The following is a 27,405-nucleotide window of genomic DNA, read 5'->3' as shown; positions in this document are numbered from 1 at the left end:
GGGTGGGAGGGGGGTGGGGGGCGCAACAGATTATCTCGCCTGGAGTGACAAAATGGCTAGAGGCGCCCCTGCTCTTGACCTTCCCATAGTGGCAGCACTGAATTTTGTTGATATGCTGGAATCTTGCCACATTTCTTGCTATGGGAACTTTATTAGTATATAGCTGGTACTTGGCAACATGAGTACCAAACTGCCTTTCATCAGAAGTACAGCATTTACAATTTATTGTGTTTGTACACATGTAGAGCTTGAATGCCGTATTTGCCAAGCATAGTCACTATCATTACCGTATTTGCCCCCACATTTACTCCTTTATCAAAAAAGTCACCAACATCTGGATCCACTTTTCTTCCTATTGTTGAATAAAGTCTTTATAACAGTTGCTGCATTTATAATCACGTGTTGCACACTTGAAAGGATTTGCCTATAAAATGTCTGCCACTGTATTTGTTCAAAAAATGTTGCCAGTCAAAACTTTGAGATCTTTTTAATGATACTGTATGTAAACTTTAGAAGTCCCAATCTGGTGCAGCTTGATGCATCTTTTCCCATCCACCAACATTCAATCTGTCCAACATTTCTCTGGTGATTTTTAAAAATCGATGACGGGTGATTCTGCCTTGAACTGATTGAGGCAGATCTGCGTGTTACCATAGCAGTGCGCGCTTAAACCCGGTAAAACATGTGGCTCTAAGAATTAACAGGCCATGCTCCCCCGATGATGGTAACAGTAAAATTGCCATGCGAATGGCAACTTTACTGTAGTTTACTACATTAGGCCCATCGTTTCAATCACACTCATTGTCAGGCTTGTCTGGTCAATGACTATAGGTCAGGCTGTATGCCCATTTGACTGACTTATAGCCCAGCCGGTAACAACTGCGAAAACTCCTACCTAACACAATATCACAATACACCCTGCAGGTAGATGTAGTATACAGACTGACTGATAGTAATCCACCGACAGAACCTGTAAACTAGAAATGCAATGGGCACAGTATTCACAAGTATATATATATAGATAGATAGATAGATAGATAGATAGATAGATAGATAGATAGACACATAGAGACATATAGATATAGATATATATAGTCACCAGCGGCCTAGAAGATGATTCAGTCCAGATGAATGAACCAGGTGACTGTAGAGACAGAGTCCCAGTATGACAGGGCCAGATATACTTTCTAGAGATATCGTAGGTGAGGTAAGCCAAAGTCGGTCCAGGCAGCGTTCAAGCGTAATCAAGTATCAGGCAGTAGTCGGCAACAGGGAATCAATCAGAGGTAGCGTGGTCAGGATACAAAGCAGGAGTCGGCAACAGGAATCAATTACAGGTTGTCAACGTCAGGATACAAGCAGTAATCGGCAACAGGAATCAATCAGGAAGAGAGCGCATACCCAGCAACAAGCCACAGCTAATGCTATCACGGGCGATGACTGAGGGCGCTCACTGGGTTTAAATACATGGACTAACCAATCAAAACAAAGCAGACTTGAAAGCAACCAATAATCATCCAGCATGTCAGCATATCAGCTGACACGCAGTTACACGTGCACTACTGTTTACATCTGCAGAGCACGTATTGGGAACGCGTCCTCCGCTTATCCAATAGAGCCTCAGAGCCACTTTTTGCCTCACCTTCTGGATTCACCAAAACCCGGAAGTTCAGGCTGCAGGTCGAGTCTCGGCGCCCTGATGGCGTCGGAATACTACAGACCTTACACTCCTCATGAAACTAGGGCAAAATCAGAATGGAAGCAACCATATTTGTTTAACCCAGGTAGTAACAAAGGTGTTGAAACATGTACACCTGTTTAGTGGTTTTTGCTTTCTACCACCTTCTACTAATACACATTAGTTTAGATATTCTCTGTGTAATGCTTGGTGTGATTTGCCTTCTTAAACCAGAAGGAATCTTGCAATAATTCAGCTATAAGTGAACATTTGTGGTTACCCACAATGCAGATTAGGAATCGATCACTATAAGAACGAAATTCAAATTTGATAGAAATCGGTCAGTTTGGCATATTGGCCCATAAGTGTCCCATGTATGGCCAGCTTTAAGGTGCGCCGTACACACACACAATGATTTTTGAATTTGATGCTTGGAGCCAAGTGCTGTAGAGTTGCCTCACTCTGTACTGTTTCTATAGGAAAGAGAGGCGGGACAATAGCACAGTGCACTACAGAGTGGCTTTCGGGCAGAAGAGCAAGGAGGAAAATAATCCTCTCGAGAGTCACTGTTGATTAACCACTTTACCCCCCCCCCCCCCCCCGCGGTATGAATTTCTCAGTCCCTTTTTTTCTCTTTCCCCCCCCCCCCCCTAAAAAACCAAGGGACGGAGAAATCTGTACCTTCCGCGCTACCGCCGCTGTCCGCACTCCCGCCACTTGTGCGCGCGCTCCCGCCGCTCGTGCACGCCTCCGCCCGCTCGCCCGGAGATCGATGAATGGAAAAACTATTCCCAATCGTTGATCTAAGCCCCCGCAACGATCTGCTACTTCTATTAGAAACAGCACGATCGTGATTTTCCCAGCATCTTGTGGCCAAATAGTAAAACTACACCCTAAAGCATTTTACATATACAAATACATTAGTTTTACACAATAAATTAACTCATTACCTCCCACACTCCCCAATTTTTTTTTTTGTAATTAAAAAAAAAAATACAATAAAAAAAAACATAAATAGTTACCTTAGGGACTGAACTTTTTAAATATTTATGTCAAGAGGGTATAACACTGTTACATTATAAACTACGGGTTTGTAATTAGGGATGGATGCAAAACTGAAAAAAATGCACCTTTTTTTCCAAATAAAATATTGGCGCCAAACATTGTGATAGGGACATAATTCAAACGGTTTTATAACCGGGACAAATGGGCAAATACATTTCATGGGTTTTAGTTACAGTAGCATGCATTATTTAAAAACTATAATGGCCGAAAACTGAAAAATAATAATTTTTTCCTACATTTTTTTTCCTATTTTCCCATTAAAACACATTTAGAATAAAATAATTCTTGGCATAATGTCCCACCTAAAGAAAGCCTAATTCGTGGCGAAAAAAACAAGATATAGTTCATTTTATTGTGATAAGTAATAATAAAGTTATAGACGAATAAATGGAAGGAGCGCTGAAAGGTGAAAATTGCTCTGGTGTTCAATAGGTAAAACCCCTCAGTGGTGACGTGGTTAAAGACCCAGCAGTCCAGATACGTAAACGAGTTTGGGGAAACACCTGTACACATGCTCAATTCTTGGCTGGGGTGGCTAGGAACAGCCTCTTCAGATGAGTTCAGTATTACATGTGTATACAGACTTAGCAAAGAATATTGTGTAAACATGGGTTTAGTCACTGTGTAATTTATTATTTAAGAGTATAACTGGCCTTCATCAGCTGGTGTTTATTTATTCATGTATCCATGATTGTATTAGAAAATGACAGAATCTAAGCTGCCATAATATGTTTTTCTCTGATACCAGTTATATTTTTTGACGCTATGTGTTTTATCTTGTGAGGTTTAAGATGCCGATGTTGGACAAATGATGTAGCTGATGAATTAAGCTTTTCTTAGTCATCTTCTGTAAACGCACCTAACAGACAAAACTTTTACTGGCCCATTGCCTTCTCCACTTACAAATAGCCAATACAAATAGCCATAACTGTCATGAAGTGGTGCATTATGGGTGCTTATTTTCTTGTGTGAAGCTTGCTAATACTATATAACAGGAGAGCTTTGTAGCTGTTATAGTCCCATTACAGTATCAGTAATAGAGACATGGCCCGAAGAGGGTGAAAAAGTTAACCTAGTAACCCATGCTAGTCAGAATTTCTTTCAGCAGCTCACAGGGGGCAGATGATTCCTTTAAGCCAGAATCTGCACTTCCCTGATATAGACACTTTATTTTAAGACGAGCACATGATAAAATGTATTTGTGGTGTTAGCATATGCAACGCTTATTATAAAGTATATCTATATCACAGAAGAAGTGGATTCTGCTTGATTTCTTTGGAGGAAATGTTCCTGGCTTTCTGTAGGGTGGTTACTTACTGCACACCATTGTTCCACCAGGTATTAAATAAGGCCATATGTTCATTTGATTTTTCAGTGCCAAGGATTGTCTGTTAAATGATTTAGCAGCAGCATTCCTTCGTTGCCATCATCCACATGGTGAGTGTGCAGAGGTCTACATGAATGTCACCTTGATGAACTCTTGTTGGGAAAAGTTTTGTCTGGACATGTGTCAGGAAGTCCTGATTCATGACAAGACTCTCTGCTCTCTCTGCTAGACTCAGCTGAAAGAAAAACATAGACATGGCCCTTTGAAGTATGTAGAGTTTAAGGTTTCATTTCTAGTCTGGGGCTGTGCCACTTGATAACGTTTAAAGTGCGCACACACATTAAAATCCAGTTATAAGATTTCAAGTGTTGATCTGTAAAGAATGCTTAGAAATGTGTGGTGTTTGGCTGTAACCCTAAAGCTACGAAACAATTGTTGCTTTATCTGACTATTAAATGTGAGATTGGCTAATGGTACTATGTCTGTATGAACTTCTGGTGTCATTTTGGACTGACCCTGTTTTTAGGAAATAAAAAGTTGGACTTTCTCCATTGATAGATTTGTGTACTACCTTGTCAGTCGTCTGACTCCTTCTCCTCTCCACATAGATGAGCAGGCACACTAGGCCAAGCTAAGTTGCATATGCTTGATGTGAGCTAATGTCATGGCTGTTGGATTAGGTTTTGCAAATCCCAAATCCACCCAAATTTTATCCCATACTTAAAGCAAATCTAGAGTCGATGTGCACATTTTTCATTTGTGGGGAAACATTATCCATAATACATATTAAAAATAATTTCTGCCTTTTTTGCTCTCTCTTTCACATGAAGAGAGCCCTACTGATTTCTAGAAATTCTCCGTATGGGTTCAGAGCCATACTGATTTCTAGAAATTCTCCGTATGGGTTCAGAGCCATACTGATTTCTAGAAATTCTCTGTATGGGTTCAGAGCCATACTGATTTATAGAAATTCTCCGTATGGGTTCAGAGCCATACTGATTTCTAGAAATTCTCTGTATTGGTTCAGAGCCATACTGATTTCTAGAAATTCTCTGTATGGGTTCAGAGCCATACTGATTTCTAGAAATTCTCTGTATGGGTTCAGAGCCATACTGATTTCTAGAAATTCTCTGTATTGGTTCAGAGCCATACTGATTTCTAGAAATTCTCTGTATGGGTTCAGAGCCATACTGATTTCTAGAAATTCTCTGTATGGGTTCAGAGCCATACTGATTTCTAGAAATTCTCTGTATGGTTTTAGATGTTAGAAACCTTAGCATATGTTACATAAATGAGACATCCCCAGGCTCTTCCCAGGGTTTGTGTCTGTGTGTCCAAGTTATTCATCTAAAATGCAGAATCAATAAATCTCTATCTCTAAAGGATAGCTCTCCTACTTACCATGACCACATTTTACATCAAAATGTATGGAGCTCACAAAAAGTTCCTCTACTTCCCCTCTTTGATTGAATTGAACATTAATAGTCTCAGTGAAAGGGCGGTATTTAAGATAAATATTATTTATGCCAGAAAATAACATTTTTTTTCTACTTTTAAGCTGAATCCTTATAACATGCTAGGGCCATCGTACAACTTTAGAAGACAGAATGGATGGTGATAATATGACTTAGATTTACCAACTGATCAAGATTTTGAAATTAAGTATGCAGCGCTTTAGTAATTACATTTCATGTGACAAGGAAGAAATACCTGTAGGAATGCTGGGTGTGCAAAATAATATATAAAAAAGGGGGGGGGGGGGGACTCATTCTTCAAGAAATGTAAAAGATAGATCATTTTTCTCCTTCTTTCTTTCTGAAATACTGACTTATGATAAAGCTGTAGCTAGAGACTTTGTTTTGAAATTGGGTCCACGCATTGTGACCTCCACGTTTAAATAGCTTTAACCAGTAGTTATACAGTATAAAATAAACAGCATTAATTGGTTAGAAACATTTCTGTTATTTGCAGAAACAGAGGGAAACAGAACCCTTCAAGGTTATCTTTCTTTTTCCCACTTGTCACTTATAAGCCGATTACGGTTATCTGGGAGAAAGAAATTAATTTTGCATACTTTATTCATTTCCCTAATGACTGGCAGTTTAATTGCTTGTGAAGTGTACTTAGAACTGAAGAATTCTGTGTGAGTTTTCATGTGACTGTTTAGCTTCTTACTTGAGTTAATTCTGTATGGAATGGTAGCAAGTCATGGGAAAAGGTATGTAGGTTTAAGTGTCAATGTAAGAGGCCAATCACTTGGCAAAGTTCTCAAAAAAAAGCACCCCTGGCAAAGGGGAATCTTTGTGCCCTTTAGCCTCTAAATGCATGGTGGCCACACAAGATGAACAGCTTTGAAGCTGTTTAATGTGCCTTGCTGCTTGTCTTCCCTGTTCTACTTCCTACTTTGCTGAAGGCTGGAAGGGGCCAGGAGTAGCTACTTGATAAGTGCATTAGCATTTATTGTGCATTTCTTTAGCCACACATTGCTACGGGGATGACAGTTAATCCGAGAAGGGGAAACCCATCTGGGATGCTTTAAAAGTGAGAAGATCAAATCACACAAGCTAAGCTAGCCAAATCAAATACATTCTGTCAACAGTACTTGAAATAAGTGATAGGATACATGATGCTTGGGTTCTCTTAAGACATTTACTTTCAGTGGATTGTTAATTAGAGCTGAAATTTAACCCTTTACCTGTCAGCATTAACTTATTAATGTAATGTAATATACCGCTTGTAACATATATGGATATATGTGTTATTTATGGGCATCCCTCTTAGCTCAAACACTATCTGTGGTTGTGTGCAGGGGATAGAGAAGGGTAAAGTAAATTAAGCAGTGTTGATAAATTACAGTTGGCTACGGCAGCCAATCCATTTTTGCCATTCAATCTGTAATTTGCATTCTGAAGAAAATTAATAAACAGTTGCCATGATCAACAGCACCTGTTTATTTGCTTTATTTTTGTAAGAAGTCAGCCTTGCAGCTTGTACACCATGTACAATGTAGATCCAAAAATGTTTTGTACGCACTGAACATTTAACGGTTTCATATGATTTCATATGCACTTATACCAGTATTGCAGCAGAGGATACGTTTAATTCTCCTTCTACCTACGTATGTAGAACAGAAACTGCAGGGATCAAGGCCTGGTTCACACTGCGTTCAATTACCGCTGCATAGAGTAGCAGATCAATGTCCATGTTGATGGATCTTTTACGAAGGATAGGATCTCTTCATACATGTCATTCGTGAATTAATCTGCTGTCTCTGTTGTGGTGAGCGGAACACACCCTTGTGCAGCACATAATTTCTGGTGCTCAGGACCACATCACTGCTTTTACTACTGCTGGTCTTAGCTGCCGTAGACTAACACTAGGTGGCTTGTAGTATATGTATTAATATATTTTAAGTGCCGTTACTATAGACCTTGGTTTGTATTAGGGCCGTGCGGAGCAATGCAGCTACCACACCGCATTGAACCGCAACAAAATGAAAACCAATGCACGGCAATTGAACAGTTTCCATTACGGTTATGCGGAGCAATCTGAGAATCGCACAGCCACATCCGCGTCCCGGCTCTTCGGATGGGCGGCTGCTTCTCCCAATGCGAATGGGAGCGGAAGTACAGTAATGCGTAGCCACATCACATCCCTTTGAATCCCCTTTGCCTGTGGAAACAGTCCCTTAGCCTCCTGTAAGCTCCTTCGGTGATGCAGTAGAGGTGATGATCTCATCATTCTGCTGCAGAAATTACAAATCTTTCATTGACCCAAATGCACAACCCCCTACACACATTCATGTAAAAAGAAGGCGCCGGGGATTGCTGCTAGTAGAATATCTTTTAAAAAAAATTACTGATAGTCTACTACTTACTTCCAATAGTAAAATATCTGTAATCTTTACTGATATTTTAGTAAGTCTTAACCTATTCCTACTCTCACACAGAACCCTCCCTTTACAAATGCCTAACCCTAAGACCTCCCTCTACTGATGCCTTACCTTAAGATCTCCCTCTATCGATGTCTAACTCTGAGACCTCCCATACTGATCCCTCAACCCTAAGACCTCCCTCTACTGATGCCTAGCCCTAAGACTTCTCTCTACCAATACCTAACCCTAAGACCTCCCTCTTCCTATGCCTAACCCTAAGACAACCCTCTTCCTATGCCTAACCCTAAGACCACCCTCTACCAATGCCTAACCCTAAGACCTCCCTCTACCAATGCCTAACCCTAAGATCTCCCTCTACCAATGCCTAACTCTAAGACCTCTCTCTACCTATGTTTAGCCAACCAGATGGCGCCTAACACTTTAACCCCCCCCCCCCTTGGTGCCTAATACTTAACCTCCCTCCTAATGTAGCCCCATTTGGGGTGCCCGAAGGCGCTGCTGCAAAGCCTCTGGGTGCCTGCTAGGTAATGCTGCAATTTGCATATCGGCATGCCTCTACATCCGCAGCAAAGAATGTAAATTTGGGCGCCTAGATGTACCGCTGCAAAGCCGGAATTTGCGGCAAAGGAAGTAAACTTATGCTTGCGGAGGCACCCGATAAAATTGCAGGTGCCGAGGAATTCGAATTTGAAAATTGCAGCATTGCATAGCACACCTGTTATGTAATGCCACAATTTCCATATCGGCATGCCTTGGTGCCTATGATTGGGCGCCTCTGTGCACCCAAAGTTCCCTGCATTGCAGCAAATCACGGCTTTTACAATGGGCGCCTATGGCGGTGCCCTTTTCCGTATGGGTTCCTGCACCCTTTTTTCATGTTTCACTCACACACATTTTGAAGTGCAATGGAGAAAAGTGAGTTCAGTTTAAAGTATAGGTTGCCTAGAGCAGGCATTTCCTCTCCAGCATACATGTGACTTAATCACTGAAATTACTAATTAAGCTCCCTGGCGGTATGATTATTTCAGGATTTTAGGGTCTTTTCAGCATGTTTCAGACCCTAAAATCAGGAAAAAATCATGCTGCCAGAAAGCCAGCAGCAACCCAAGCACTCCCTAGGCTCCAGCGCTGCAATTTTTCCTCCGTCCTCCGGGTGGTGCTGCAAGTCTGTAGTGAGATCGCTGACAGCGAGCTAACCAGAGTGATTCAGAGCCTCAGAGGACAGGAAGAACAGCTACCGATGTCTGGATCCCCCAGGAGGTGAGTAAAAATGCCCGCTGCGCACTATACTCTGCATAGAGTTCCCGGCGGCTAGCCCAAGCTACTTGGGCTTAACGCCAGGGAGGTTTAAGTAGATTTCCCATAATTCTTGTGTGGAGCTCTATAAAACATGACATGAACTGTTGGGGAGGCCTGAGGACCGGTTTTCTTTTTCTTCACAACAGAATATTGTTAGCCTGTTATGTAATATAAAAGAATATTTCTACAAACAAATTTGTAATGTTAGTAATGTAGGTTCACATTAACAGATAAACAGTTAGTTACAATATAGCTGTAATCAACATAAAGAGGGCAAAATATTATAGGCTATACATTATTTTTCTCCATGTGTTTACAAGTCACACAGAAGATACTTTGTTGGTCACATTGCCACTTAAAAAATGTAGAAAATGCCATTAAGAGGAATAGAGAACATGCCATTTTTTGCTGCTAGCTTGGCTGGTGTGCAAACCCTTGGCCATTCAGGAGAAACTCCATGGTGCATTAAAATGCTCTTTTAGGGGAATCGCTGTAAATCAAACTGGCGCTGTTCTGTTACCACATAAGTACTGTCACTGACAGGATTTTCTTCAACCCCAACGACTATCTTGACCATGGTTGGATGTCTTGGCAAGTCATGCCCCCTTCCACCCTTAGCAGTCATATGCTGACTTTAGGGATTTGCAGGAGCTCAGGTAAAGCCCCATTAATGACAGTGGGGAGCATTGCTGTGATGGAAAGGTTGCAAGGTGCTCCTCCTATTTTCTCTTCCCCTCCTGCCTTCTCTCTCACTCAACTCTGTAACTCTTTCCAACCACCAACTATTTTTTTCTGTACCACAACACGGTTTTATTTTTAGCATTATTTGACTGAATTGACAGACCTCAACAATACAATATCATGTTTAATTACACCTAGAAATACAGTATATTGATTTTGTTGAACACTTAAAGAGACTCTGTAACAACATTTTCAGCCTTATTTCTTCTATCCTATAAGTTCCTATACCTGTTCTAATGTGGTCTGTCTTACTGCAGCCTTTCCTAGTTGCACAGTAGCTGTATTATCTCTGTTATATAATCTAATCTTCTTTCCTCTGATGGCTTTGTCGGGCTCAGGCACTCAGGCTGGAATGTGCTGCTTTGCTTGTGATAGAAGCTATACACACCCTCTCCAGGCCCCCTGCAGGCTCTGTGTGGGTCACAGACTGAGCTCCTCTCAGCCTATCACAAGCTGGTTAGCAGCCATGTCTTTTGTTTGTAAACACTGCCTAAAACTGGCAATTACAAGCCCGGATTGCAGCAGGGAGTGGCAGAAACAGCACAGAGGGGCACAGGAGAACATAATGAATAGAATGATATGCTTTTTATTGTAAGAATTTTAGAGCACAGGTTCTCTTTAAGATTAAATTTCAAACATAATGACACAAATACTATTGCTTTATTGTGGCCATCCTCTATATCTCTATAACATGTTAACAATTAATAGAGATAATCAGTAATAAACAGATATTCTCAGCAGCACTTTATATTTGCATATAAGGTCATGACACTCTTTGGAGGAACTCTTCTTTCAGTTTTGTTTTAGATATACGGTCTTCTGTAAAATTCTGATCTTCTAAATTTTACCGCAATCATGAATTCTGTCTCCACCCAGCAATTCTGTTTCTCCACTCTGTCTCTCATGTCCTTTCCCATTGCCAGCTGTCTCTCTAGCTCTTACTTGTCTTTACCCCTAATCTTTTCTCTCACTTCTCATAAACTGTCTGCTCAGTTTCATGATATTCCACCTATGCCCAAGTGGCACACCTTGGCAAATAAATGCAACTTAGTGAAGACAGGGCCTTTAGAATTATTGTAAGAAAATTATAAACATTAGTAGTAGTTGTTTTAATCTACTTCCTCCTGTAGGTGCATTCTAAGTAACGTATTTCTCCTTCATTATTTTATTAGGGCTTCTCAGTAACTGCTGAGTTTTATGGAAACTTAGTAATAAAGCATGCTGTTGATGGTGGTATAAGCCATTTCAGGGTCCACCAGGTATTTTGATGGTATTAAATCTGAGTTTCAGAATACTAAATACGAATCTCAGAATAGAGATTAGTTCTGTTCCCACATTAAACACCATAATTGGCCGTGTTGGCTTATTTCAATAATTGCACGTGCTCGTCTCCTGCTGGTGCTGTTAATACACCCTATTTCTTTTAGAGAAAGCAATACTGAACACCAACTGTGAAGAAAGTCTATTTGGTAGGTCATTACACAGTAATGTCTCACTTGACCATATAGATTAAACACATACTCATGAGGCCGTGTATAACCTGATGCAAACAAATTACAGTGGGAATCACACTTACAGTGAAGCGGCAGCTGGCACATGAACCAAACTAAATGAATATCATGTAATACCTCGGAAGGCACATTTTTCAAGGAATAATGACTTTTCCAAGTCAACGCAAGCAACTATGGCATGATAGCATTCATCTTTATTATGTCCACCTTGTGTGAGCAGAAAGCAAGTGTTGAACTGCAAACACAATTTCAAATCGCCTTATTATGATCTTGTACATGCTATTAATTTATTTATTTTGAAAGGCCTCCTGAAATCATAATTATCATTTAGGCTGGTTTCACAGTGGGACGTTACAGGCGCACGTTAGAGCAGCCTGTAACGCAGCCCACCGCACAGTAATGAAAAATCAATGGGGCTGTTCACAGTGCGGACGTTGCGTTACATTGTAACGCTGCGTCACAAGGCAACGTACTGCATGCAGTACTTTGGACGCGGCTGAGCCGCGTTAGACTGCTTGCACATGCTCAGTAATGTTGGGGGAGAGCGGCCAGGCACATGGCTAATTAATATGCACTGCACGTTATGACGTGCAGTGTTTACTTCCTGGAGCAGCCGCTCTCTGCGGCGATTGGCCGGCAAGACCACGTGATGCCGCATGCGCACAAGAGTGCGCATCACGGCATCACTGACGCCAGAGTGAGCTGCACAACGCGGCTCACTCTGACGTCCAGATCCAGCACCACCAGGCGTTCCGTTAGGGGGACGTTATGCGACCTTAACGCCCCCTCTAACGCAACGTCCTGGTGTGAAATTAGCCTAAATACCTAGCTCTCATTGTGTGTTGTAATACAGTAGTTAACCCTCTGGGCGATACAATTATATCGCCCAGGAGGTGGCGCAGCACTATTTTTTTAAAATTTTTTATTTTTTAAATCATGTAGCGAGCCCAGGGCTCGCTACATGATAGCCGCAGCGCAGTGGCATCCCCCCACCCACTCCGATCGCCTTCGGCGATCAGAGTAAGCAGGAAATCCCGTTCAGAACGGGATTTCCTGCTGGGCTTCCCCGGTCGCCATGGCGACGGGGCGGGATGACGTCACCGACGCCATGGACGTCGTGACGTCAGAGGGAGTCCCGATCCACCCCTCAGCGCTGCCTGGCACTGATTGGCCAGGCTGCGCAAGGGGTCGGGGAGGGGGGGGGGCTGCGCGGCACGGCGACCGGCGGCGATCGGAAGTTACACGCAGCTAGCAAAGTGCTAGCTGCGTGTAACAAAAAAAAATAATTATGCAAATCGGCCCACCAGTGCCTCAGGAAATCCTCCTGCGCGATATACCCCGAGCTTAGCTCGGGATTATCGCTCAGGAGGTTAAAGTGGACTTGAACTCTTGCACAGGACACAAGGAAAACAGAGAGAAATGCACGTGTGTGTTTTTAGAGAGAAGAGCCTATCTAATTCCCCCTCATCTGTAAGTAAACACAAGTGTAATTTGATCTCTCAGCTGTGTCAGCACATACATTTGGTATTCCTCGGCAGACACAGCTAATATGTAAACACAGGATATTATTCTTTTGCCTGCTTTCACGAAAGCAGGAAGTAGACAATCTGCAGAATTTTTGCAGGAGTCCTGTAAGCTGTAACAAAGAAATGTTTTTTTCTCTAAAGAGTATTATGCTGTTGCTTATCTTTCAGAGCAGAGAGGAAGTTCTGAGTTCAGGTCCGCTTTAACGTGTCTCTGTCACTTTTTTAACTTAATTCAGCAAGTGACAGAGTTACTATAATTTATATTACATAAACTTTTCCCCAGTACATTTTACCTGATGGTTTTAGATGATTAGTTTTATATGAATACAATTGCTGATCTTTGTTTACTTCACCATTAATCTGTCTCCCTATACAACATCATTACATTTGCCTGAGATCCCCTTTAAACTTTTAAAGCCAAATACACTGTAGAGAAAACTCAGCCAAGATGGTAGCTCTGGTCTGGCGTCCCTACTGCTGCCCCATGGCGTCATTTATTGATGAATTACAGTGGATGGATACATAATGAATGAATCAATTCACTAAGATCTGTTCAGTCAAAATTTCATGTTCGGTAATTTACCTTATGCAGTAACATTTTATTATTCAGGAAGATATGGTGAATAAATATGTGGTAACAGTTCAGTTACACGTGGTAACCGTTCAGTAAATTACCAAAAAACTGCACGACCATTCTCAAAGATTTTTTGTGACTTTTCATTCAGAGTTTAATGGATTATTGCAGTGCATGGAAAATGGAAGCCAGATACAGATTTTACTGCCAAGTAAAGTGAATTAAAGTGAATTCCAAGCTGCATTAAATGTGTATTGCCTCAAAACTACTAGCATCTTATTAACTTATTTTAATTACTATTGTACTCAATTACATTATGGAGTTGTGTTTTACAATACAAGTAAAATATGAAAAGATATTTTCAATAACTGTATTTTCCTAAAAAATTCAATTAGTTTTCATCTTTTCTCTGCACCGTTTCCGTCCTTCTGTAACTTCCAAATGGCTATTTGTTATCTTACGGACAGCTCCAGGCAAACATCTCACTTGTCTTACAGCGTGTTCTATTCTTTGTGAATTAACATTTATTGAAGTATTTACCTTGTGAGTTGATTAGTTACCTCAAAAATCTGTCATTATACTGGAGTTTAACATGAACCTTTGCTAATTGACATTTAATGAAATGTTTGATCAAATCAGTTGTTTTTAGCTTTACTGCATGCGATAATGCTTTGTGAATTGAGGCCATTCTGTTCTTTTGTTCCCTATGCCTCAGGATACCCCTTGCTCATTTGCCAACTGTTGGCTCTGCTCCTCTCTCCATTGAACAGTACATGCTGCTCAGCTATAGCCAAGCAGTGTGTCTGTACAGTGTTCATTCTTCCTATTGTTGCCCTTCTGATTGATCAGTGGTCACCAAGGGCCACATTAAATAAGTGTCTATATGAGGCTTGAAATACTGCAGACACGAATAGTTTGGAATGTCCTGATGACATCATCATTTTCTTGCACAATTTTAGCAATCAGGCTTTTGAGAGGAAATGATGCAGTTTTAACAGCACACTCTCAGCTCTATTCTTGGCTAAGCTTCTGATTCCCGGATATGAAGCTTTTTGACTTAAAATAAGGCAGAAGGCTGTTACTGCTATGATCCATATTTCAAGCAACAATTCTGAAGGAGACATTTTTAGAGATTGGACAAGTCTTGTTTTGCCAAATATTCTTTTTGTTTAAAGAAAAAAAAAAGGAACTGAATACTGCATTTGTAAGCACGCCCCTTGCCTAGTTGGGACAACATTTCTCTTGTAAATAAAATCCACAATATGCCATTTTTTGTGCTGCTTAGAAAAGTGATGCAAGCTACATAAAAGTTTTGTAGTGCTGTATAGAGCTGGGGAGTTATTAGCTGCTTGTTTTCAGTTAATATTTTTCTCAACGTTTTCCTCTTTGCTCTTTGACCTTTTAATTATTGCCATGTGGACAGGGGTGCTAAGATGATCATTTGAAATGTTTTTCTCTTGTAGTGGCTGGCGGGTTTTTCCCAACTTCCTGGACTTAAAAAGAGTTTGGTGACTGACACACCAAATGCGTATAAGGCTGACAGAAATAATGCTTTGAAACAGCATATCCTAATGCAGGCCCCTAAAACATGCTGATTATAGACTTTTCAAAGGCTCAGGTACACGTTATCCTTGTTCCTGTCTCTAGAGTATGTTAGCTTCAGCAGTCAGTGTTCTTTATTTAAAACCTTCCGCCACTCACATTTATGCAATAAAATAATACATTGCAATTTCACAGCTATTAAAGGGCAGGTGATTTTTATCTATTTGCTTGTTTATTCATTTTTCTATTAATTCCAGGTCTCAAAGGGTTTCAGATCTAACAGTTCTGCCACAGGCATGGAAGTATAAACCCTTTAATTAAGGTTAAGCTTGTCAGAGGTTATTTGAATGCTTACCGTGTGAGCTTCTAGAGGACGTCCATTTAATTTTAGAGAAAACACACATCTTATGCACATAGCATTTATTATTAATGAAACTCAAGACCCCGGTATTTGAACATCAGGAGTCTTATATCTGAGCTTTCATAATTTGCAAGAGAAGTGTGCTTTTATTTGCATTGAACACTTGATGGGCAATGCATAACTGATCCTGAAAATTGAGGTCATTGAAGCTTGGAAAGGAAATGTATTTAGTAAACAGAAAGATGGTATATGGTGAGTATATCATGATTGTTGACAGTCCTGCATCAATGTGGAGTTTACCATCATAGCATGTACTGGGATATTCAGCTGATTTTTTTTATGTACAATATGCAATCAGTTTTGTATCTTAGTTAATGGACACCCGAGGTGAAAATAAACTGATGAGAAAAACAATTATCTGTCCTCCTTCTCCTAAAAATGACTTTTTTTTTAGATATCCTGCAGTTTTATTTTATATTTAAGTCTAGCTTTTAAGTTTTTACTGTTTCACTGTCTCTGCTTAATGACACCTTCATTGAAGTATTCCAGAGCTCAAATCTATGAATTATTGACCCTTTTTATCTCTTTCCTGCTCTCAGAAGCCATTTACTGACAGGAAAGGGTTTTATGGCTGTACCTACTTATAATTGAGGGCTATGCTATAGTCTTACCCAGTCCAACCCAGTCCCAACCCGGGCAGAAACTGTCACTTGCATACCTGATGTTTAACACTTTCAGGCAGAGAAAGACAAAAAGGAAACCAGCCTAGTTATTTGTGTGCTTGGCACTGTACATACACATGTCTATCTCATCATGTCACATGTCACCTCGGTTGTGCTTTAAATATTCTGTAAAGTATGTTCTGGTGCCTGTAGTCCATACTGTCCTATTCTTATGTCAAACTATACATTTAACATACTGTATTTACTGAAGTTATTACACAGTCAGGACTCTTAAGCTATTTTTTTTTAAAACATTTTGTGCAACAATCGATCATTTCTGTGATCTCGAAACAAGGGTGTGTGAGTAGGTCTACAATTTGTTACTTTTGTGATATGGGCGCTCCTCTTACCTGACTGACTCTGAGGTTTTACACAAATGATTATCACCACTCCGCCCTAGTGGATCGCTATGTACGCTGGGGGTATCACCTCCCTAATTGGATAACTTTATTGTATGCGTACAGCGCTCCCACTATGCGGCACAGACCTGATATAATGTATAAACTGTAGCAGGTAGGCGTTCCCTCCTGATACCATGTATAATAAAATGTCCTAAATTTCAATGTCCTCCTTAGATGGACTATAGTACACAGATTTCTTCTATACAGTCCAAAAAATGACCTATCAGTGGTGTCAGCACTTCACTCTACTTCCATCAACATAAGCATGGTTGGTGTACAATATTATACTCTCACCAATGTCCAAGGGCTGACATATATAGATATCAGCAGACACGTTTCATTACAATTCACTCAGCATAGGTCCTCAGCAACTTCCCCCTGTAAATGTCCTACACAAACAAGGGAAAAGACATAGCGTGATCCTGCTTCAAAGCAACTTCCAAACAGCTCCCACCACCAGTGAGGTTTTAGCTCAACTTCAGCACCTTCCGTGTGTGTGCAATCACCATGCACCCCACACCACTAGTACATAAAACGCTCACCGGATAGGTTGGCTGACCGGCTACAGACCAGCAAATGCGTTTGTAGTCTCCCGTGTCAAAGGATCTGAGGTTGGACCAGCTGTATCCTTAAGAACTCAGAGAGAAAGGTTCCATAGCATAATCCCGTTTATTAAAAGATTAAAACATATAAAAGTGCACTCACAATTGTAGAAAGTTTATGCGCATATCAATATAGGACGTCCTCCTCCGCTCTCAGCACATCTGCGTCTCCACTGCTGTTCCGCCTGAGGCCACGCCCAGGCTTTGAGACACGTGGCAAGAACTACTATCATGGCAGATCGGGTCTTTAAGATCCCCTGCAACTCCTGCGCAAAGTGCCGGGATCCTCTGAACTCTTGTTCACGCCCATCACATGCCATCTGGTGTTTCCATGGGTACGAAGATGGATCGGGGAACACTCATTCGTCAGGCCACGTCACTGAGCGTTCCCCAATTCATCTGGCAGTAGGGGCTTTATTATAGCTCTCTAAAGTTAAGTGAATGCAAACACCAACAACCAATTAACATGGATATGCTCGGCTGGTCCTATCAGAAAAGGCACCAATACTAATCTACACTTACTTGTGTTGGCTCTGTTAGTTGACCAGTGCTATTAGTTTATGGGTAATGTTGTTCACAAATGCCCCGTCATGGGGATAGAGAATAGGCCAGGCAAACAGATCAAATTACTACTGAAGTCCATGAGAAAACAAATATCTAGTAGTGTGTTCTGGCCTGTGGAAGAAAACTACAGCAGACAAATGTAGCAAAATGGTATGTAAAGCCCACCACATGTCTGATCTCAGTCACGTTAAGGCTTTTGTCTCCCAATATATATGGTATTGGTTTAGTAAAATGTATTAGTCATACATTGGTTTGTTCTCTCCAAAAAGCGTATTACAACATTGGCAGTGGGCAAAGAGGTGATTTTCTTCATAGTTGTAAGGAGAAGGCCTTGGAAGAGGATCTTCCTAAAAAATGAGCCCAGCCTCAGAGCAGAACACAAAGCTCTTGGATGGGTCTTCCCATGAAAACTAGCCTGGCCCTGGGCACAGTAAGAGTAGATGACTGACAGATCATAAGTATAATATATATATATAAATATATATATATATATATATATATATATATATATATATATATATATATATACTACCTTATCTCAGCTCATTACCTGCATACAGTGAAGACACCCGGGAACCTGTAATCTTGCTGGTTAATAGGGGATCAAATATTTATTTCACACATCAAAATGCACATCAAGCTCTGACTTTGGTGCACTGGGCTTTTGAGGGTTCTTTTGTCTCTCACAGCTGCAATAAACCTACCATTACTATTATAGACTGATTCTCATTTATTGGTCAGAGGGCAACCGAGTAAAATCAGCAGGGGATTAAATACTCCCCCCCCCCCCCCTTAATTTATGTAAAACCAATATGGAACGTGTAGAATATGTCACCAGAATATATCTGAACTTTGAAAGTGTTTACAACTTCTGATACACAGTATATTCATTAAGTATGGTGCTAGTCCAGGTATCATCATATTCTTACACTTTATGTGCTATTTTTCTTTGTCATTGTTATGTTTGTGTTTCTTGGCATCCATTATCGAATGACTTGTCCTTGAATGAAATATGCAGAGTTCAGCGCAATACAAGTTCATTATGCCTGTTAAATGTTAACAAGTATTTGCTTATTAGTTTAATGGCTGTAGTGACATGTAGAGTTACTGTAAGCAGTTTGTCAAATGTAACTCATCCAGCTCAGTAGCAATTGCAAATTTATCTTATCTTTTGTGACTCTCTTTCAACTGGCAGAGTCCCAGTGGATTGGCGTACAGCCCACGTTTTCCCATTATTTAGGAAGGGCAAAAAATCAGATCCAGGAAATTGTAGACCTGTAAGCTTAACATCAGTTGTATGCAAACTATTTGAGGGGTTACTAAGAGATACTATACATGACTTCATAGTAGAAAATAATCTTATTTCTCAGCATCAACATGGGTTTACTAAAGACAGGTCCTGTTTGACTAACATGCTCAGCTTTTATGAGGTAGAGAATGCTAATATGGATATTGGGAATGCTGTAGATGTGATATACTTGGACTCTGCAAAGGCCTTCGACACTGTTCCCCACAAAAGTCTGGTGCAAAAGTTGAGGATGCAAGGACTGGGGAAGAGTCTGTGTGCATGGATAGGGAACTGGCTAATGGACAGAAAACAAAGAGTTGTGGTCAATGGATCATACTCAAAATGGGAGATTGTTAGCAGTGGGGTACCACAGGGGTCTGTTCTGGGTCCAGTGCTCTTCAATTTATTTATTAATGACCTAGTAGATGCAGTAGTGAGCAATGTTGCTATTTTTGCAGATGATACAAAATTGTGCAGAATCATCAACTCTCAGGAAGATAGTGTCATATTGCAACAGGATCTAGATAGGATGGCTATATGGGCACATACATGGCATATTGAAAAATACAAAAATACATTGAAAAATGTAAAGTCATGCATTTTGTTCGTACCAATGGTCTAGCATCATACAAAATAAATGGGATACAGTTGGGGACATCAAACTTGAAGGACTTAGGTGTACTCATCGACAATAAGTTAAATAATCATACTCAATGCCAAGCCGCTGCAGCTAAAGCTAACAAAATTTTCGGATGCATTAAAAGGGAAATAAAAACTCGAGATGCTAGCATAATATTGCCCCTGTTTAACTCTCTAGTAAGGCCAAATCTGGAATATGGAATTCCGTTCTGTGCACCACATTACAAAAAAGATATTGCAGTTTTAGAGCAAGTGCAGAGACGAGCAACAAAATTGATACGTGGGATGGAAGGTTTCACTTACCAAGAAAGGTTAGATAAACTGGGTTTATTTAGTCTAAAGAAAAGACGCCTTAGAGGGGATCTAATTAACATGCATAAATACGTCAGAGGGCAATATAATAGCTTGGCGGATGAGCTTTTTGTCCCTAGGCCTTCTCAAAGGACTAGAGGACATGATCTGCGCATGGAGGAAAAACGTTTTAGCCATTTATTTAGGAAAGGGTTCTTTACAGTAAGAGTGATTAAGATGTGGAATGCATTGCCACAGGAAGTCGTTATGGCAAACTCTATACCTGCATTTAAAAGGGGCTTAGATGCTTTCCGTGCGTTGAAAGACATCCATGGCTACAATTACTAGGTTATGCCTAATGATGTTGATCCAGGGATTTTATCTGATTGCCATCTGGAGTCGGGAAGGAATTTTTTCCCTTTTGGGGCTAATTGGACCGTACCTTATAAGGGTTTTTTCACCTTCCTCTGGATCAACAGGGATATGTGAGGGAGCAGGCTGGTGTTGTACTTTTATACTGGTTGAACTCGATGGACGTATGTCTTTTTTCAACCAAAATAACTATGTAACTATGCACTGACGACATTCCATCTAGTCTTCAGTTTTGCTGGCTAGAGAATTAAACTGAAGTGTGAGGAATTGCTGCTGCTGGTGTGAAATAGATATGTTACAGTGGGTGATCAGATTCTGATGCTCACTCCAGCATGATTGTTCCTGATTGCCTGTGAGCATCTTGACATTTGCTGCATGCACTCATACTGCTCTCATCTAGACTAAGTAGAGGTGTTTATATGGTTTATATGGGGGATTCATTGAATGCTTTCAGTCGTTACCACATCAAGCCCTCTTGTATATACTGTCAAAATTTAGCTCATTTTGCATATTTTCATAATACAGTTTTGCTGTATTGTGTTTTTTAAGTGCATTTTCACACAATACTTTTAGTTTATTACCGGTATTCAATGGAGTGATAGACAGTCAAAACCACTGACATTTTTTAAGGGGGTCAATGGACAATTATCACTGAGAACTTTTAGACCTTTGAAAGCACTAGTTATTGTCTAGTTTTGTTTAGCAAAAACATATCATTCCCCTTTCTTTAGGTCCGGTCCAGGTAGGCTCTCTGCGGCTTTGTTTTTAGCTGATGCTAAACACTTCTCTGCGAGTGAGCAGAGAAGCATTTGGCTTCGGTTCCCTTCATTTGGTCGGTCCTTTTTTGGTTCCCATAAATCGCGGAAATGACAGGAAAAGACAGTACCAACATTTAAAATGCGCTGACCATTTAAGCAACTGCGCATTTAACGCCCGTGTGAACTGGGCCTTACAGAGAAGAGAAGGAATTGTTAAAGTGGTAGGATTAGCCGTACTATGCCAGGGGGGAAAAACACATCTATAAGTAGATAAATACTTGATCTACTTACATAACACATGTATTGTACTATCCACGTTTTGAATTCAGTGAATTTATATAGTAAATTAAGAAAATTCTGTTCCTGGTAGGAACCATGTCTTTTGCTCACAGTTTGAGGCTAAATACTGATGTCATTTCTTCCCTTAACTTTTTTTTTTCTTTTCTCCTCCAATCGTTAAGTTACCTCAGCCTTGCTTGTAAACACAAGTCAGCAGAGGATCATGTTTCAGCTAGGCAGCTATGCAGGGAAATAAAGGGAAGAGGAGGAATATTTTATAGATAAAAAGAACCCAGAGCATGCAATTGGTTGGTAATGGCAATTAAAGGGCCAGTGCTCCTAAGGCATGTGATAACTCCAAACCATATGATCCCCCAGGTTTGTTTTATTTTTTAAAATAAATATTTATTGTTTTTTTTAATTAATAAATATACGTATTTTTTATTTTTTTTACCACCCACCCTCTCTCCCCTGGCCAGCCTATCACAGCGATCGGGACACAAAGGAACAGCCGTGTCACACGGCTGTCCCCAGCACAGTGCTGCTGTAGATCGCAGTGCTGTACATGTAAATAGACGGTGGTTATGCCGTCTAACAGTCTCGCTTGGAGACTGAAGCAGGAGATCTGCGCGCGATCTCCTGCAAACTGCTGCCCCAGGACTTTACGTCAATCGGCGTTAGGCGATCCTGGGGCTACTACTGCGGCCACGCCCATCGGCGGGACGCGGTCGGCAAGCAGTTAATACACTCAGACCAGTTGCTGTTGAAATTTGATTTTTATAGTGACAATCCTGCTTTAAAGTAAAAACAAAATTACTTTTACTTTTGTACAGGGTGGGGAAGGGTTAAAACCTCTGGCAGGTTTTCTGTTTTTGCTGTTACAGTTCATAAGATTTGCCCTCTCTTTTTGCCCCAGTGGCAGCATGTAATTATATATTTTTTTACAGGGTTAACTCTGTCCCCCATAACCTAAGTATCACTCATGTAACTAGAATTGGAATCACAAACAAAAGGGAGAAAAGAGTAAATGTTTGCTCTGGAGATAGTTTGTCTATTGTTTGTTACTATAGGTATACTTTACCTGCACAAGCTAGTTTCACAGTGTTGTTTAAGTTATATAATGGATTGTGGTGGGTCTTGGCAGTTTCCGTATGCCACTTTTGCTCTGGGCAGTATGACCATCATTATGCAGGCATAGGATTAATCTGTTTCCTGCACTGAGTTGGAAGTGAGTATCCATTATCAGACTCACTCAAGTTGAATGTGAAATCTGATATGCTTTCTTGTTGGACTCATTCCCCAAGGCCTTGCAAGCAGTAATGGATGAGAAAACAACAACTTTGGAATGCATTGGCAAGTAATACAGTCTGACAGATTTGGGAAGTAACAACTGCGTTTAAGCTGTTTTGATTTGTAAACTACAAAGTGGATTAGCATGTTGATGGAAGGAGGGTTACCCTAATGTTAAAATATACCATTATCTACTTGCCATTTGTAAGTTAGAACTTAGTATTAAGTCGCATATGGTTGTTGTTACATGTGCAAGACCGATCAATATTCACCTGCATGGTAAGTTTGTAAACAATAAAGAGACTCTGTAACAAAATTTTCAGCCTTATTTCTTCTATCCTATAAGTTCCTATACATGTTCTAATGTGGTCTGGATTACTGCAGCCTTTTAATATAACTAATCTTCTTTTCTTTGTCAAGCTTTGTCGACCCAGGGAGGAATGGGCTGTCTCTGTTGTAATAGGGACAAGTTATGCCCGCCCCCTCCAGGCTCTGTGTGCTTTGTTTATTCCTCACATACAGCGTCCCTGCTCTCAGTTTCACCTTGTCTGTGATGCAGTTTGTGAGGCTGAGGGGGAAGGGAGCTGCCTGTCACATGCTGAGAAACTGTTACTAATCCCAGACTGAAGTGCATAAACTGGTAGTATACTGTAACATGAGATATATATATATATATATATATATATATATATATATATATATATATATATGTATATATATATATATATATATATATATATATATATATATATATACACATACATACATACATACATACATACATACATGCATACATACATACATACATACATACATACACATACACATACACATATATACACACACACACACACTAGTTTACGTGTGTGTGTGTGTCTGTATATCTATATATTTACGCATACATCACTTCCTGGTTAGCTGTAATGTTTTTTGTTTGTAAACACTGCCTAAAAGCCAGGATCGTGGCGGGGAGCGGCGTAAAAGGCAAAGAGGGACCCAGGAGATCGGAGTGACTCGATTGGTATGTTTTTTTATTGTACAAATCGGACAGTACAGATCCTCTTTAATTAAAATGAGTCCCTGATTAGAAATTCTATACTGTATTCTTCCATTATTGATTTAAGGCTTGCTGTAAGATGCAAGATGGTCAACCTTATGGAAATTGCTATTAGAATGGGCTCTTGACAAGTTCTTCCTTTGTATTCAGTGTTTTCTGAAGTGCTGAAAAGATCTGCATAGTAATGGTAAGGAATGAAGAGAGACCAACAAGAAAGGGGGAAACACTTCAGTAGCAGAAAAAAAATCATAACTCTTCAGTATATTACAATTTTACAATAGGGCTTTGTAAATTGGTGTGGGGTTTTGGAGAGAATTCAAAAACTTCCAGTTGCAGTTTAATTGAGCTGTACTGAGTTTTGGAGGCATTATGAAATGGTTATTTTAAGTGACAAGAAATAGTATTTATAACCTTTATCTTGTGAGCGCTATTTATAAGGAGCAGTTTAAAAGGGTGCAAGGTGTGTCCTGCTTAAAAATGTGACCACTATAATAGAGGGTGCCAGGGTCCCCCGCTGTCAGAACTGCGGCTATAAATATTAGTGCCCGCTATTTGTAGCCACAGTTTGCATAAAACAGGATACGTCTTAATGCCAGGGGTTAAGGTTAGGTGCCCATGGGGGGTAAGGGGGGTGTTATGGTTAGGTGCAGGGTAGGGTAAAGGTTAGTTGCCTGCTGGGGAAGGGGGGATTAAGGTTAGTTGCTCACCAGGGGGGTTAAGGTTAGGCATCCACCAGCAGGGGGTTAAGGTTAGTTGCCCACCAGGAAGGGTTAAGGTTAGGCACTTACTAGGAGGTGGGTTAAGGTTAGTTGCCCACCAGGTTGGGTTAAGGTTAGGCACCCACCAGCAGGAGGGTTAAGGTTAGGTGCCCACCATGGAAGGGTTCTGTGTGAGAATAGGGAGAAGTTAGGTCAGAGTAAAATATCTGTAAATATTACCGATATTTTTCTGTATGAATGACGTAGTACAAATTCTGTAAATTTGCAGATATTCTGCTTGTGCTATCTTGTACCATTTTATACTGTCACATTTATCATGTTTACTCTATAATATAAAGAGGGGAACAGAGATAGAGAAAACTGGGAAACTGTTAGTACGCTTTTCTCTCTCTCGTAAAACCATAGTAAAAAAAAAAGTGCAGGAGGTGTTGCACTTAAGCTGTTGTAAATCTGACTTTGCATAATTGAAAGTAAAATTGATGAGTGGCTTGTCTCTTTTTCATTCCCTGTACGTTTTATCATTGACATTATACTGTATATCATTTGGTCAGGCATAAAGTAATTGGAACACAGAATCCTGATGCCATCTTCAAGCACATCTTGTTTGCCCATTTCCACTTGCAATACTAGCTAATCTGTACACATCTGTAAGGCATGTAGGAAGCACAGGTGGCATGAATGTGGTTTCAGAAGCCTTGGGGTGGGACATTCAACACAATAGCTGGTGTTGTTTTCTCCAGGTTGTAAACTCGAGAACTACCTCCGTACTAAAAGTAAGGGTTAAACTCCTAATAAAAAAGCAATTACATTTATGGTGTTGTGAAGGGGATTGTTTTCAGGAACAACATAACACAGTGAATGACTTTGATCTAGGCCTTTTTATAGTTTGCTCTCCTCATCATAACATTGCTTTTACAGTCTGGGTTTTACATTAATGTCAGCACTGACTCAGAAGGTGGCGTAGCAGATTGTTCTGTGACAAAAGATACAGTTATTCTTCAGATTACATTTTCACTAAGTACACCACTCAGTACAATGAGCTCGGAAGCTAAAACATCTGAAAGAAGAAAGACACTAATTTCAAAAAGGATTGCCACAATATTCTACATTTTAACTATATCAGCTTGTATTAATCAGCATGCAGTAATTATCCGCCTGATAATTATCTGATATGTTATGCTTAGAAAGCAAGTATAAAGGACACATGGCAATTACCATATGAATTGCTTGAAGGCACATTTCAATCATACAAGAAACAATGCATTATACATGGACTCTTTGAACAGACAGATTTGTATTAAATCTCTTGCTGCATTATTATTACTTATTTCTCACATTAGGCTGGCTTCAGGTGTACATATTACCCTGTTTTTTACTGGCCATGAGTTTTGTGTGCAAGACTGTAATGTGTCTCCCTTGACTTTCGCTCAAACTTGAAAGGACCTGTTTTTTTTAAATGGTCAGATGAGGGACGGGTATCCAACAGTTTTTTTGTTTTTGTTTTTAGCATTCTACTTCCAAATAAATTATATAAAGTCTGTGGTTTCTTAATTTGACACGCTCAGTTTGTTTTTGATTCAAGATTATATTTTTGCTAAAGGCCTTCTTCTGTCCAGTTGAAAGCATAAGCTACCTCTAAGTGAGGAAAATTACACTTAAATGGTGAAAGTCGGGGCCCACTGTATAAATGGAATCGTGTGACATGGCTATCCCGTAATCATATTTTGCACTGTTTATAACTGAACATGCACATGAACATTTCATAACTGAAGGGCAGAAAAGCTAGCTTGATTGATTTCAAAGTAAATTAGGTCTATTGTTACTCGGTGGTGCCCAAAAGACCGTCCCAGCTTCCTGCCACAAGCACGAGTGTAGGGGCTGGCGCTGGTCGGCCACTCCCCGTGAGCCTATCTGCATTTACAGTTATTTGAGCCTTACAGCAGAAAATGCAGGTGCAGCGGTCAATTAATCCAAAATGGCGGCGCACAGAGACAATCTGGATACCCATGATTAGGCAGCCGTACACACTTTTTTGCACCACCCTGTATTATGCTATATAATTGTACAATATATATTGATATCAAGTGCATAATAAGACAATAAAATTATTATTTTAATAAATAAGTGTATTATAAATAAGCTGTAATTTTCTATAATAGGTATGTCTGCCTTTGAAGAGCAACCAGCTTCAATACGAGTCCGAGAAGGAGGGGTGGCTCGATTTTCTTGTAAGATAACTGCAAATCCTCCAGCTGTTATTACATGGGAAGTAAATCGTACTGCTCTTCCTCTTGCCCTGGACAGGTAAGTGTGCAGTTTTGAGAGTAACCATAATGTATTACAACATGGCAGCTGTCATACCAAAAAGGTAATCAATGTTAGCTAGGAGTTGCTCTGATAATAACACAGAACTCAAAACAGATAAACTCTAAGGAAATAAGTGGATCTCAGTGTCCTTTAAGTCAAGGGGAACTGCTAAAAAAAATTAAGCTGATACTTACCTAAGGAGAGGGAAGGCTCTGGGTCCTATAGAGCCTTTCTGCTCCTCTCTCAGTCCCCGTCCAGCGGTGTCTTCCCAGTAGCAGTATTCAACCAATTTGGTCAAATACTGCTCTCGCTGCAGCCAGAGGAGGCTTGAAAGTCTTTGGGGGCCCTGAGAGCTCCATACTGTGCCCGCTTGAGCACCCTCTCTCGTGCACTTGCGCATGTGAGGTATGGAGCTGCCTGTTTTTGGGAGGACTCTGCTCCCAAAGACTTCCAAAGTCCCCTGCGGTGGGGGATTCAAAGGGAAGTGAGCACTTAATGGAGCCTTAATGGAACAAGAGCCTTCCCTCTCCTTAGGTAAGTATCTGCTTCATTTTTTATTTTTTTTTTGTAGCAATTCCCATTTACTTTACCTTAAAT

The 27,405-nt window shown here is 40.4% G+C and overlaps 1 protein-coding gene across 1 annotated transcript in view; it reads left to right on the top strand.

Annotated features, from left to right (window-relative positions):
- The window catches only part of PRTG (protogenin), a 182,738-nt gene that overhangs the window by 58,234 nt on the left and 97,099 nt on the right, over positions 1–27,405 (top strand). The window contains exon 3 of the mRNA XM_068272524.1: positions 26,661–26,805. Coding sequence (XP_068128625.1) covers positions 26,661–26,805 — 145 coding nt within the window. The remainder of the gene's footprint in view (positions 1–26,660; positions 26,806–27,405) is intronic.

The sequence above is a fragment of the Hyperolius riggenbachi genome, chromosome 3, assembly GCF_040937935.1.
Source record: "Hyperolius riggenbachi isolate aHypRig1 chromosome 3, aHypRig1.pri, whole genome shotgun sequence".
NCBI classification, from domain to species: domain Eukaryota; kingdom Metazoa; phylum Chordata; class Amphibia; order Anura; family Hyperoliidae; genus Hyperolius; species Hyperolius riggenbachi.
Note: the sequence above shows the minus strand (reverse complement) of the source record. Positions and strands in the feature narration are given on the sequence as shown.